Genomic DNA, 15,548 nt, shown 5'->3' on the forward strand with positions numbered 1-15,548 from the left:
AATGGGTATCCAGGACTGTCAAAATATGGATGATAAGTCTTTGCAATCTCTTTCACTGCAAATTACTGATCCTTTATGAATTTTCAAACAAGTAATAAATATCAGGAGAAAAAAATTGTCCAGCACAGTGAAGCAATAATCCATGGACATGAAACACATTCCGCATTTCTCTCCTCATTCAACTCCGCAGCTACAAGAAGACTGTAGCACAGTAAACAAGCCTCCTCCTCCTCAACACACTTCAACTCATTCTTCCCACACACAGCTGCCACTATCATGCATATTTCAAAGCCTCCATCTGGGCTTGACAACTGTACCTTCCTTTCTTCCAGCCAACAGAAATACACGTCCTACTCAAACAGGCATGGATGATACTGCGCTGTTTATTTCAAAAAAGAAGCTGTTCCACAAGTAGGTCATGTGGGTGGAAGCCTCCATGCTAACCTACATGTTCACAGTGTAGGTTAGAGCTACCCTACATTCATTTTTCCCTCTTTCCAGCTAGAAATTGTCTTCAGGCAGCATGTGAGGACTCATGGTACTTGTCCAGGTTGCTGAATGCCTGGTTCTTCTGCATAAACACCTACTGTTCACACAGGGATTAACTTCACAGTATACACCCAGCAGGTTAAACATTTCCCAGAGATTCTTCATTTATGCCACATATGCTACACAGTGCAGGTACACCTCCTTCTGTCCAGAAATATGTCCATAATTCCAACAGCTGTTGCAGACTGAGGATGTCCTGAACTCAGCAGGCACACAGGCAGATCTCCAGTCTATGGCCCTCATCTTTTTCTCTTAAGGTCAACTTGCCCTGCTGGAGCTATGCCTCTTGAAGTGCTGCTGCAGCAGTCACCCACTCTGCACCCACAGCAGCAGCCTACGTTCTACCATTTAAATAGCTGTGTCTCTTCCTTCCTCCCTCATCAGCAGCCTGTACTCAGATCACCCTTCCTGTACCATCAAATGCACTCGCCTACATCCAGCATGTAAACATGCACCCTGCCTCTCCTGTCTCTTGCTCTGCAGGGGCTGGGTAGGTGCAGGCTGAAGACAGTGCCTCTTGCAACACCACGGGTCAATATTACCCCAGGCTGTGGTTCTTATCTTGGACAGCAGAAGAAGGTGGGGCCAAAGTGGAGTTAGGTTGCTCCTGATCTTCCAAGGGGGAAGCACCTTGGTTTATTCACACTCCATGGTAATGTCCACACATTTCCCATGTCTAAGTGGACAGCAGCAGGAGCAGGTGAGTCACCAGTGAGACAGGGCAGACTGGAGGTGATGCTTAACAGCCCAGGCAGAGCAGGTTGAAGAGCCTCCAGCCCCACCCTGAAAAAAGCCTTGAAGGCTGAACAGGGGTGATCTGTGGGCAGCCTCTGCCTCACATCACCTCCTGAACCACCTGAGATTAACAATGTTTTACGTACAGACTATGCAACTAAGGTAATTCCTAAAGGATTCTAATGACTATATGTCCAGCCAATTTCAGTGTCTTGTCTGCTGTGTTTGCATTTGGTTCAAATCACACTTCTCTGCAGAGAGATGTAAGACTTAGTTAGCAAATATTTCTTAAGTGCTTTGAGATCTTGTAATAAAAGGTACAATGGCACTACAAAGGAATTTTAGTAAGACGCTATCAGGAGATGTTAATTTTTTTTGGAAGATCTCTATCTGTGTACTGCTTCTTTCTTGGAATAAGGAGAACAAAGGAGATGGTACACATGCAAGCATCTCTAAAGAAAACAGACAAGATTGATCATTTAGAATGGTCAATTAGCTGTTTATTCTATTTACCTGTGCTTTCTTTTGAGAAGACCACCAAGGAGAAAAACTGCAAAGCAAACTCCAGTGGAAAGATATTTTCAACCCAGCATACTCATTCATTTTAGGTCATATGGAAAAAGATGTGACCTAGATCTTCAGCCACTCTGCAGGCACTACCTGTCTTCCTACTTTAACAGCATTTCCAACAAACTGAGATATGGCCTTAATTTTCCTTAAGCTGATCATACAGGTTTAAAATTTTTTCTTTGATATTTATCATAGTGCTTCGGAGGTCACCCAGGCATTTTATGCAGACTGCTAGTACACTTAATCATTTCAGTGTCTTCCTGCAGTAAATCAGAAGACATTATATTAATAAAAGATGGGTCTGTTCCAGGTCTGATTCAGAATGCTGAATCCTCATCTACCTGGCTTAGAAAGAGGCTTTTAAAAGGTCAGTTTACTCTATGGAATTCTGAGTCTCAAGGATATGTCTTCTCTTACACAAGATATATACACTTGAGACCAGCACGAAGACACTGGAGTGATTCAGAATGAGTGCTCAAGGCTGTCTATACCACAGCCTAGCCAAAGAGACCTTGTCTGAAAATACACCACTGAGATACAGGCACACCATGCAAATAAGTATCTCATAAAACATGTTTGCCTCCATCACTACAGTTCTTTGTCAGACAAATACTGTTTGGTCACATTCACTTAGCACAAGAAACAAGACAGGCAAAATACAAGATCTGCAAGGCAAAGACTGGACAGAAGAGGACTTATCCTGTGCCATATTATTATTATTTGGTTTTGTCTTCAAAATACTTACTAATCCTTGTAATCAGGTTGTACATACTTAAAAAAATAGATAAATAAAAAGAGAAAGCTTAAACAGTTGTTATTTTCTGGGCTTAGATTTTCACGTCCTCTTCTGACTCTCACTTTCAAATTTAAGTTTGCATTGACTATTCCACACAGCACAGGTACAATTCTTATGAAATAAGGTAAGATTTATGACTAAGTCACAACTTTCAGTGTTATAGTCCTCTTGTGACATCGATCTGTCCCTGGCTTGAGGGAAATTTAACACATTCTCAATTAATACCACTGACAAATATTTCTGAATAACAGTTTCTCACTGCAATGGCTGATTTCTTTGTAAAGTCGTTTTGTCCAAGTATTTTAATGAAGACAATCAAACGTCTTGTTTTCACTTGATAGTTCAACTGCTCTGAAACCATGAGTTTGAAATACTTTTTCTAAATCTTTTTCCTCACAAGAAATTGTGAGATGGATTTTTTTCTTCCCATCTGGAACTAATTCGTAATTTCTAAATTTACAATCATACGAGAAGAGGCATTAAAAAAAACCCAAAAAAAAACGCCCAAAAAACCAGAAAAAAGCTTCCTTCAATATTTTATGTCTTATCTTACAATGTGCTGAAAAGCACATATTTCTAAGTCACATGCATATGTGGATGCTTTGTATCTCCCAGAACTGGGAGTCTGACCTCAACTCCTGTGCAAACCACAAACATGTGAATAATACAGAGAGAATACCTTACCATCAGCTGTCAAAAGTAACATCAAAATACCCCTGTAGATCAAGATGTTTGCTACCTTTCCATTAGCTGTTGGAAATAATATGCAAATACCCCTGTAGATCTGGACCTTTGTTATCACAAGGCAGTTGGGAACACTGGTTCCAGGGATGTGCCACACAGGTAGGACCTGTGGTAGAACTCTGACAGAAGTGACATGGAGACCAAAGTGATCCCATCACAACACAGCACCCTGACTGCAGCCCAGCCCTGCATTCAGCACAGGAAGGCTCACCAGGCAGGATGCACTCTAGCTGGATCATATGTTGAGCGTTCCTTGTTCCAAACATCACTTGACATCCCGGCTGACATATCTTAAAAGATATTGACTCTAAATCACCTCATTCAATCAGAATTTCATTTGTATTGACCTGGATTACAGGCAACCTGATTTTACACATCTGTATTTGTATGTTCCACTGGGCATGTGTTCAGCCTTGCTTATGGTTGGAAATGGGGGAGTGGAGCCATGACAGGCTCATCTACATCTGGTAACCCCTGACAAAAATGAGTATGTTTTCATGTGGGTTTGAGGAGAAGGTTACTGCTGTGAAGTGTATGTTTGTCTCTTTCCTTACTCCTAAACTGCACCAGGCGTGTCTGCATACAGCCAAAATTTGCACGTACAAACAAGGTATAAGTACTTGTACATGTTCACATGAAAAAAACGAACTTCTATTAACAGCTGAAAAGCTAAGCAATGTTCAAAAACATTTTTGTTCATTTCACTTAAGGTAGTAGATTTCAAACCTCACTATGATTGTTAAGAGACAAGTTTTCTTATTAGGAAATATACAATTTAAATAATTTCTGCATCGCATTTAAAATAAGTACATTACAAAAAAACAAAGATGGAAAATGACGGAATAAATACTTATTGCTGATTTTGTACATAATTTTGATTTTTCATATTAAATGTCAGTTTTTATCAAGGACCTGCTTCTGAATTGGAAATTTTATCATAAAAAATTGAATGGCAGACTACCAAAAAATGACAAGATTTTAACACCATAACAAACATTAGGATCATGATCCATTATGCTTAACACTTACAGGCTTTTTTTTCCTGTAACCAGGATGCTTAAAAACTTGTTCAAAAACAGAAAGCAAAGCTAAGAGTCTTATGTAACAGCATAATTTCCAAACTGGTTATTTAAGGCCACACCACACCAAGAACAAGTTTTTCTAATAGAAGACGGCTTTTTTTTTTAATTGGTTTGGGTCTATACAAGGTGCTTTAAAAACACAGGAGAATGAATGACACTGAGTAGGTCTGGTATTTGGGGAGGACAGGGTGAGAACGCAGAATATATGAAAGTGAATGCACTGGGAGGAAAGACGGTATGTGTGAATGGGGGAAAGAGCCTAAGGAGTACGTGGGGTAAGAAAAGCAGCACTTGACAGGAAAACACAGGCTTCTGGAAGAGCACTGGGAGTGCAAATGGAACTATGATGCAGAGCTGAAAGTCAAGGAGACTGATGGGTTAGAAGATACTAGAACAGGTGAAGAGATATTGAACAGGGGAATTCCTGTAAGGAAAAAAAAGGCAAAAAATATACTGATAGCTGACAGCAACTTGTAACTGAGGAGCCTGACTGGGTGATAGGGGGCACAAATGGATCAGGGCAAAGGGACAGCAGTTTCACTGACAAAACCAGCAGTGGATGAAAAGAGTCATCCCTTGCACACCCTCAAGAACATTCATATTTTGCTTTTATGTTGCAGGTTGAATTTTTAAATTAAGAAGTTCAGATCCCACTGGTCCAAATCATCCAACTAACAAGAGGTCCCTCCACACTTTTCTAATATGCATTGTCATAAAATACATCTCATCATTTGAACTCAGCCTTGTAATTAACAGGGAACAAAACAGCTTTGAAATATTTTGGTAATATTTGGTAATAATTGTAAGTAGCTTCTGCCTCAAACCATGACAAAAAGAAAATAAAACTTAGCCTGAAATGACATATAACTTAAAAGTAGAGAATACAATCTATGGAAAACCAGAGGTGTCTAGCTTCTGAAATTATACTGGCAATGAGTCAAGGAGATTTGAATGCTAATCTTCTATAATAATATATTAGAATTAGAAAGATCATTAACTCCTTAATAAATGCAGGAATATCCCTTTCTAGCCATGGTAGGTCATGACACAGCTAACCCAAAAGCTGTCTGCTCTCTCCTGTCCTCTACAGTCGACACTGAAAAACCTGAACAGCATCTTGAACCGATGTAATCTTTGACCTACTGTTCATTAATTGGTCACCTAAACAGACTTCAGTAGTAGCAGACCAATTTACCCTGAGATGTGCACAGCATATGGAGAGGCTATGGAACAGAGTAGCTTTTATGACAGTTTGGTATTTTTAAATTACATGCAGCATAGGTGAGTAACTATTATATCAAATGTACCCAAGATGTGTACCCAAACCTGAACACACCAAACCCCTTCCAGCCTCCTGAATGTCCAATTTAAAAGTACGGTGCCATGCAGTTCTCCACAGCAGAGGTTTCCACTGTGACTCACGCTTTCTTGGGACACTTCCTGGGACCTACTCAAATGCAGACAATTGTGTCTACTGCACAGTCCTTGGAACATAGATAGAACAAGGAAACCCAGGTTAAGAAACTTTTCACACATGGACTCTCCGTTTGTTTGTAAGCCTAAGTGAACAGCAAATGGGGACCTCTGCATCTGTCAGCACATATGGCTTCCAACTAGGGACAAGCTTTGCAAGCACCCTGCGCTGAGCAGAGCGTGCTAAGCCAAATACGAGTGTGCAGAGAAGTGGTGCTGTGGCACCAGTGCCCCCAGCCAGGGGGGCTGTGTGGGGAGACTGTGTGGGTGTGTGGGAGGAAGAAATGACAGAGAGGAAAAGGAAAGGAGGGAAGTCTGAGGGAGCTAACACATGCTGGTTTAGCCAAGAAATACCAGCCACCCTGCATCTCCACCCTTTGCTTTCCCTCACTTTGTCCTCATAGCCGGCAGTCAAATACCTAAATACCAGTTTGTCACAACATGAGACTGGTCGGCACGGTGCACTCTGTCACCTACGCACCCCAGGTACAAAGTGCTGTCATGTCCGACTCCTTTTCTCCCTCACTTCCCTACTTCCTTTCTTTACACGGCTGAACCTGCACAAGCACTGGCCATAAACAACTTGTGTCTTCCCTATGGGCAAGGGCCCCACTGCCATGCCTCAGGATCAGCCACTTGCCCCAACACCAGCTGTCTGAAATGCTTCCATCACTTTCACAGGCACGCGTTTGTTAAGCACCTCCCAGGGAAAACATCCCTTTTGTATTCTTGCATTTCACCAATTCATATAGCAGCAGTTCAAGTCAGCAGTTTCTTTTTTTTCCTTTTGCATCTGATCAAGTACATTTAGGAGCATATGCCACCTGTACTTTGCATGTGGAACTCCCACTTGTGCTGAATTCTAATAATATTAGCAATAATCATAAATAACAATTAATTACTTATGTGCTGCCAGGACCAGAAGGCTTCAAGACACATTATAAAATATCCACAAATATAGGGAAGAAAAAAGTAAATTTGCCCTCAGGTACACAAACTCCTAGGTTTAAAAAATATACAAAAACAGACAGAACTGCCTGAAACCAAAAATTAGCCAATCAATCCCTAATAGATTAAAATTTAAATTCTCAGCTAGGTCCCTCCCTGCACAAGCAGCTCAAACAGTCTGAAGAGTCTAGCAGCATTTGTAGAGTTAAGATTCAGCCTATTAAATTGTTTCAGTCGGACCAATTAATTGCAACAACCCACTACCCCTTGTGCGTTGCTTTACAAGTAAGGAAGGAATTAGTGAGGGATTTTACATCCTGCTCTCCTGCACATTCTATTCTACTTTACCAGGACACCAAATATCCAGCTAGGAAAAATGCAGCAGTACTAGTTTTGTTTTAGGCTACACTGCAGAGTCCTCATGCACTTTAAAACAACTAACATGACAGACAACTGCAGCAAAAATACCTGAACCATGTCAGCTACAAACAGATTAAAGTGGAAATTATTATACAACTGCACCTTTTGGCATGTTTGTTTGGAAAACCTACTGTAAAGTGGATGCTTGTATGGGCAGTGGCAAGACAGGATGTTCAGGGAATGCAACTAGAGGCATTCAAATGGTACTTTGAAACTCTCAAGGGAAAATTGGGATTTAGCTATGTTGCCAGAAGAAGCCTTCATACAAATGAAAATCAGGTTCTTAATTTCCCCTAGCATTTCACATAAGCTTAGCCTGTTTTCAACAAACAGAATCCCTAAAGTTTGCAGCATAAAAGCAATTTTGCAATATTAAAAAAGAAACCAAAAACTTAATCACAGTTCTAATTGGGAGAGGGCCTTGTTTTTAAGTCTTACCAACACATGCTTATAAATTTTAACTTCGAGTTTCTTCCTGTCTGAAAAGTCTGGAAGTTTTATTTAAGCTTCTAACAGATTTTTTTTTTCAGAGTTGGGTTAACTTTTCCATCCACTAAAGTTAAACACGGCTTTTTCAGTGGTAGCATATTTAACTATGCTGAGTTGAAAAAATCTTGCATTATACATAGTAAGAGTAATGGAACAAAGCCTGCAAAGCTTTGAAGACTAATAACAAATTCAGAGCCTTGGAAAATACAGTATGGGGAAAATGTAATTATATAAATAAATGCTGGAAAATAAGGCAAAATTTGAAAAAGCTTTCATTGGAAGGATGAAAGCTTCTCATATTCACTCATTCAAAGAGTTGGTCTACAAAATAAGTCAATTGTCAATTTTGTTTCTACCTTATATGCCATATTTATCTATATATACATACATATAGTGGAACATCAAGATGAGAAGACTAGGCCTCAGATTCAAATACTTTAAAAAATCCCAAAAACCTACACTGAAAGGAGTTTGATGTTTTGCACGAGTGTTTTGCAAGTAATAACATCACTTTTATTTCAAATACAGAAATATCCAATGTGAACTTTCTTATACACCAATATTTCTTTCACTCTTGAATTCTGCAGAAAGCATACTAACCTGTCACTGGTGGTGATCTTTTTTACATTTACTGTCTGGAACAGCATTAGCAATTAGAGCTCCAAATGACAAGAAATTCTCCACCCACAATGAGCTCCACCCAACATCAGAGACTGTATTAAAGTAGCACAATTAGAAAAATGTTTTCTAGATATTGCATTAGGATATGCAGACCCTCACAAAACCTATTACTAGATATGGAAGGTTGCAGCACAGAAAATACTTCATCTAATAGAAGGAATCTAAGATTTTTTTTTTTATTGGTTTGTTCAGGCAAATACACACTCAACATAATCCTTCACAATGAATCTCATATATTGTGTTCAACAGACTGCAGTATTGCCTATTTTTTCTTTATTACATTCTATTGTTTTACTTTATTCAAATCTTCAAACTTATAACTGTGGAATGTGAAGATTCTGTATTTCATAAAGGCTTTTTTTTTACTTCTAGGTCAATTTCAGATCTGTTGTACAGTGGTATATTATCATATATTCTTTTTCAGCCTAAGGACAAAGCAAGCAACTACCCACACGGCAATCTACCCTACAAGTCCTTGTACATCCTAATGTTCATGTAACTGCAAAAAAATCAAGTGTTATTTGATTTTTATTACAAATGTATTTAATTTAGAACACTAAGTTTGCAATTTTCTATATTAGTTAAGAATACTATTTGATAGGTTATATAGATCTTTACTACAACTTAAGAAGGTCAATCTTCCAGAATCTATTTCTTGTATAAACTTACATGGCTGCATTAACATAACACAAATATATGGTCAAAAATACATTGATTAAATAATTTTTAAATACTTATATTCACAATGGATTAGGACAGCTCATAACCCAAATGACTTCACAAGGAACACTAATGTAGAACACTAGACATATTGTCCTTATTTAAACTAATTGTTTAAAACAGTTTTGCTATATGAAGGCATATAAGATTATCTGAATTATCCTTACCACTGTAATAAAATTTTAAACAATTCAACTGTTAGACAACTTAACTTTTTCAAAGGGCAACCAAAAGACTACTAAACCAATTTGTTGAAGTTGCCATCATTTGAAACTCTTCTGGCAAAACTCTACAGACTGTACACTAGTGTGAAACACAGCGCTGCTGCATATCACTTACCCACTCCAAGTTCTAAAATAATATTACTGACATTAGTTAAATCTATCATCACAGAAAGTGATCCCAATATTTCTTCTCTTCCACTCTCCTGCTTTATGCTGCCAACCCTACTGCCAACACAAATAGTTCAAGATAGCCATAACTTCTCTGAGAATTCCCAAATTAAATGTACATCATACTTAAGTACAACTGTAAAATAGAGACAGACTAATACAATGTGAAAACACAACACTTCAATGTAGTGCTCAAATTCCACTCAATTTGTAATAGCGCTACCAACAGCAAATGCAAAACACAGATCTATGAATAAAGAAGGGTGACACTATTACATTTTTATTACTGCATCAACAGCACTATACATTACTCTTACCCAGACGTGTTTACAACGCAAGAGTGAAAAAAAGCTCTGAAATACTTAAAAGGCTCTCCTACCTATATTGGTCCTTTTTCTCTCAAATACCTTAAATATCATTAAGAAACCCCACCTTGTTATTCCTTAAATAACAATCCTTTTCCATGTAAACTGATAAATTATCCGTTGACTGTATTCTCTGTAACACCACAGAGGTATTTAGATATGATGATTAATTACTACTGAGAATAATGCATAGTAATATTTTACCGGTTTGCTTCTGGAATCTTTTCATTCAAAAGTCATAAAACACTTGCATATGAGGCTAACTTTACAGATGATGAAAATGGAAATCATAAGGTGAAATCTATTTTCCTAAGGGAAATCCTGTAAAAGAGTCATAGTTATATTCCATAGAGTGTGGAATGTGTTTTCACTTTTGTCCTCTGTTTGTGGCAAGTGGAATCCATACAGTTAACAATGAAACTCACTCAATTTCAAATAATACACCAATGGTATTGCTTGTTATTCCTCAATTCTGAAACTTTTGGCCTCTAGTATTTTCTGGTCCTTATATTTCCTATCAGCTCAACTAAATCCAAACTGGGCACAACTGACCAAAAATTTTTAGCTGTGCTTTCTTAAACTGATATCATTTTTTGTTGTCCAGTAACTGTATCTCATACAACTTAATAACTAATACATGAATTAAATAAATTGTAAGTCTAAACACTCGAGTTTCTAGTCCTGTTGATAACATGGTCCTCTGAAAGTTTTCAGAGACAAGGATACAAGTTCTGATCACTTATTTGAACTTAATCAAACTAAATCTAAAGATGTTTTCTAAAAAAACCCACAGCATTTATTGGCAAAAAATCTGTGCTGAGAACAGAGCGCATACCTATTTTTTGTAGAACTCAATCTGCCAGGCAATGTATAAAAAGTTCACACAGACATCCTGCTATTTCTTTCAAGAGAATAATAAATGTATAATGTCAGGCAGATTTATATATGAGCAAAATCTCTTCCACTCTAGCTTTGGCTGAACTGAATCAAGACATAGGAATACCCAGGTTAATATTCTGATATTCAAAATGGGACTGTTAATTTTATGATGATTAATCATAAAACATAACACTTGAGACTGCTTCCAAAAATTTGGCCTTGCATTTTGTCTCTGTAACTACCCCGTGCTGCCTATCAGGGAGATCTTATAATGTTATTATATCTTATAATCTTCAGATTATAAAATACAAAACCAAAAAACCATAAATTTGTTAATATATATGCACTCATATCTTGGTTTACTCTACTTTCTTTGAGGAGTAAGGTTTCCAGAGAAACTGCACAATGAAAACTAGAAGCTATTTAGACCAGCACATCCCTTACTAAGGAGGTAGATACTTACAATTCTAAGTTACTTTTCTGCTACTTATTAAAAAACCCAAACATAAAAAGTAGATTTGGTCTTCTTTTGGCACCCACAGGCTATCCACTTTATTCCAGAAGAAAAATTCTATTTAATTTTGCTTCCTGTCCCAAAAAAAGTAAGAGATCCAAGAGAAACTGAAGAATAAAATGCAGTAGCAACTTTTAAATGAGTTGGTGCAATGGATTCCTCAACAAATGTGTATTTATAAAGGCAGGTGTGCAACTGCAGTGTATGCAGGATGACCAAGTATGATTATCTTTAATCCAGCTACTTCAAGTACCTACAGAACTGCATGAGGAAAATTTCTGAGTGATTTATATAAGATGACAAACTTGTTGCTGGCATCATTTCCAGCCTAACTGAAATTTCAGCTATGAGGCTCAACAATGTATTTGTGGGATGCAGCACAGGACAGTGCTGTCCTGCTATATTCCACTATTAAAGCACAAAATCGTGAATCTGAGTTAAACAAAGGCAGCTCTACAAGAACTTTTAGGTCTATTTCTTGAAATATCCCATCTGAATCCAATTCTTTGCCATTTTCACAGGAACTAACCTCAGGGCTTGGTTTGTGTTTTGAGTTTAAATGAAAGCAACACATAGTTTTGAACTAGCCTGAATATTCAGTTTCATAATTCCATCTGCTGGGCCCACCAATTGATTTTGGCAGCAACTCTTTACCTCTTTATACCTTGGTTTTCCACTCTATACATGACAAAGAAAACGCTGCTGTCTTTTCTGTATGGGCTTGTGAATACACAGGTACTAGGCAGGTATCTTTACCACCTTTTGAAAAAGCAGGGTAAGTATCTACCACCTCTATATACAAAGAAGAAAGGCTGAAGTGGAGATATTACTGTTAGTAGCAACAGTCAGGAGCATCTTGAATGTAATGTCAAAACATATTGCCTGTGCATTGCTTCCAGAAAAATACTCCACTGTCACAGGTGTTTTAGGGAATGTTGCCATCAGATCTGCAACTGCAAAAAAATTGTAAGTCATCAGAATGACAGCAGTTAAAATTCTTTGGTTGCACTTGTTTTCTTTCTTAATTCAAGGACAGAAGACATTAGGGATGAACATTGGTATCCAAAACACTACTTAGATACAAACATCCAAACACTTTGGATCAACATGGACATTACATTTTATTAAATTAAAAGTATTAAAAAAGTAGTACAGTATTAAAAAACTTCTTCATAATGCTCAACTTCTGTGAACAGTGTGAGGGCTCAAAGTCTACTGTTCAAACCACTGCATACACTTATAATGTTTTACTGCCCCATGTTTTAGAGTCCAAACTACTAGATTTTCATAATTCCATTCAAAAGTACAATACCTGCTGATAACCGTAAATCATTTCTCACAGCACCTCTACAAAACTGGCTACTTAAGACTCCAAGAGATTTGCGGATGCTGAGACTGGAACGAACATCCCTTCGCAAATGGACAGATGGAAAAAAATTGCAAATTACTTTTCAGATTAAAGTAATAAACTGACTTTTCTCAAAAACTGGTAGCAGTTTTTGGAAGCAGAAAGAGCTTCTACGTGCTTCTGTGATGTCAAAGATGAAATCTCTGTTTGTGGAGGTACAATCTGTAGCAAGAACACACGTCTGCCAAGACTCTGGCATTGATGATATTTTGTCTAGACAGCCTTTGAATGTGACTGACACAGGAACAGTGCACATGGCTGAGCAAACTGAAACTTATGGAAGAGCTTTTCAAGACTTAGTCAAGACACAGGATTTTGGAAATGTGCCTAACATCCTCCAACTATGTCTCCTGGTATCCTCCTCAGGAATCTAACTGGTTTTGTTTCGTCAAATTTCCTAGCTGTCCCAGGGAACAGAAAGATACATTTGCTTACCTAAGATACTGGCAGGGCCATGTGAACATAAAGAAATATCATCAGCAAGTGGAGAGCTCTGCATGCTGGCTAGTCACTGAGAAAGGCATTCAAGTCATTGAATTGTGGGTTATTTTGAAGGACTGAACACTGTAAGAAATAGCTAAATTTTTTCTCAAATACTGGGCTTGACTATGAGAAACACATGACAACTATTAGCTAAAGGACAAAAATAACTAGCTGCAGTTGATAACTATTCTAGCTATTTCAGAAAGCATTACATATTTACCATGACCTTTTGAGCCCTGACAGAAGTAGCCTGGACCATGTACATGCTTTGATGGAAAAGTCCACGCGAACTTGCTATTTACAAGGCTACAATTTTTGGGAAATGATGACTATCATTTACAGTTAAATTTTCACTGTATGGCAGACCTGGTTGACTTAGTCCTCAAGCAACTGTCAAGGCCAGGAGAAAAGAGAAAAAGGTGAAGGAGACTCAAAGAGATTATCAGCTTTTAGCTTTGGCTGGTTCACTTCCAGTTCAACTGAAGTCAACAGCTATTAACTATTACAGACAGTACTGTTCAGCAACCCAAAAGGTAAAAAACAGATTCTAGCTTGTCCTCCAGAGAAACATCAAGCCTTAAGGCACTAACTTAGAGTTGCAGCAAAAGCACTAGTTACTGCTGTGGAACCTCAGAGCTCCAGCAAATTTTTGCACCTGCAAAAAAAATAACCTTGGCTAAGTGAAAAATACAGCAGATGCTTTTTCTCTGCAAATAAAATACGGACCTCAGCGAACCTTAACTTAATCCTGATACAGAAATTTGCACACTTGACCTGCTTGGCTAGGAGTGTTTGAGTCTTTGGTCTCCAAGCCCACAAACTCAACCTACTGAGCCAGTACCATGCGTGTAGGCAATGTATTGCAGCAGTACTTGTGAATCTACAATGAAGTTCTGAGAGAGGCGTTATCACTGGGAGGCACTGAAATACTTGCATTTTGGGACTTTTTAGTGAGTTGGAACTGCAAAATGTCTCACCTAGTTACACCGTGGATACAAAGTAAAAAAAAGCACTTTGATCTAGGTACTAGGTGTAAGTTGGCTATCATATTTCTGAACCAGAAACGGAGTTTCTCCTCCCATCTCCTCTCTTCCTCCCGCCCTCTCTCCTCCCACCCGCACTAAAGGAACACTTGTTGTGGGGGCAGCACGCCTAGGAAGGCTCAGATTAAAAATAGTCCTGACTAGCACCTGGTGCTCTCCAGCAGGCCAGCATGCTGGTGACTCTTACAGATCTGGACCCTTATGAAGAAATATGATGAAATGACATGTCTTTTATTTCATACACTCGTTTATGGATTTGCAACCAAAACTAACTGGATCTGGCAAGTTGGAGTTGCCTGGCTCTTTTTGCATCACTGACACACTTGCACCTGTCACGGATGGATTCCTAAGAAGGGCCAAAAGGAGCAAGACATATATTTTATTTTGACAGCACACGGGAGCCAGATGCTGGGCCAGCAGGTTCTGGTGTTCACTGTCGGCCATTAGGAAAGGCGAAACACATCATCAGCACTGGGACGGGTGGCAGGCCGTCAGGCGCACCTTCCCCACGGCCGCTCACACGCAGCAGCCGCTCGGCTTTGTGCGTGCCTGTCTCCGTTCAAACCACCCGGCTCCGCGGAGTCCGGCCGGCTCCTCTCACGGCCGGCCCCGCAGCCCCACCATGTCGCCGCCCCGCTTTAAGGTCACCGCATGGCGAAGCCGTCGAGCGCCGGGGGCCGCGATGCACCCGGGCCGCGGCCGCTCCACGGGCAGCCCGAGGGAGGGGGCAAGGCCACGGCCGCCGCCGGGGGCACTTACCAGGTCTATGAAGGTCAGAAATTTCCAGCTGCCTCCATAGGTCTGATGCGCGGGCATGTCAATGGCCTTGTAATTGCACAGGATGGAGCAATAGGACAGGAGGATGGCGGCGCGCAGCACCTGGCAAGGCACCAGCGCCATGTTTGCGGCGCGGGGTGCGCCTCCGTGTGCCTGTGCCTGTGTCCCAGTGCCCCGCGTGTGTGTGTCCGTGTGGCCCGGTGTGTGTGTGTGTATCCCCGTGTGTGTGTGCGCGCCGTGCGGGCGGGACTCCGAGCGCCCCCGCGGCCCGGCCGGGGCGGAGCGCAGGGCCCGCGCGGTGCGGCGGCGGCAGCGCGGAGCAGGGGGGCCGCAGGCCCGGGCGGCGGCGGCAGCCGGGCGGGCTCGGCGCCTTCCCGAGCCTCAGCTCCGCGTCCGGGCCGGGCCGGAGGAGGCCGGGCCGTTGCCGAGGGAGGGGAGGGACGCCAGTGTGAGCACGAGTTAAGTGCAGAACCCGGCTGC

General features: G+C 40.2%; 1 protein-coding gene across 1 annotated transcript in view; it reads right to left on the reverse strand.

The window, feature by feature from the left end:
- The window catches only part of AIG1 (androgen induced 1), a 123,046-nt gene extending 107,708 nt beyond the window's left edge, over positions 1-15,338 (reverse strand). Inside the window, exon 1 of the mRNA XM_064413497.1 lies at positions 15,051-15,338. Coding sequence (XP_064269567.1) covers positions 15,051-15,191 — 141 coding nt within the window. The 5' untranslated portion in view covers positions 15,192-15,338. The remainder of the gene's footprint in view (positions 1-15,050) is intronic.
- Between the last annotated feature and the right edge of the window lie 210 nt (positions 15,339-15,548).

This window comes from Passer domesticus, chromosome 3 (genome assembly GCF_036417665.1).
Source record: "Passer domesticus isolate bPasDom1 chromosome 3, bPasDom1.hap1, whole genome shotgun sequence".
NCBI lineage: Eukaryota > Metazoa > Chordata > Aves > Passeriformes > Passeridae > Passer > Passer domesticus.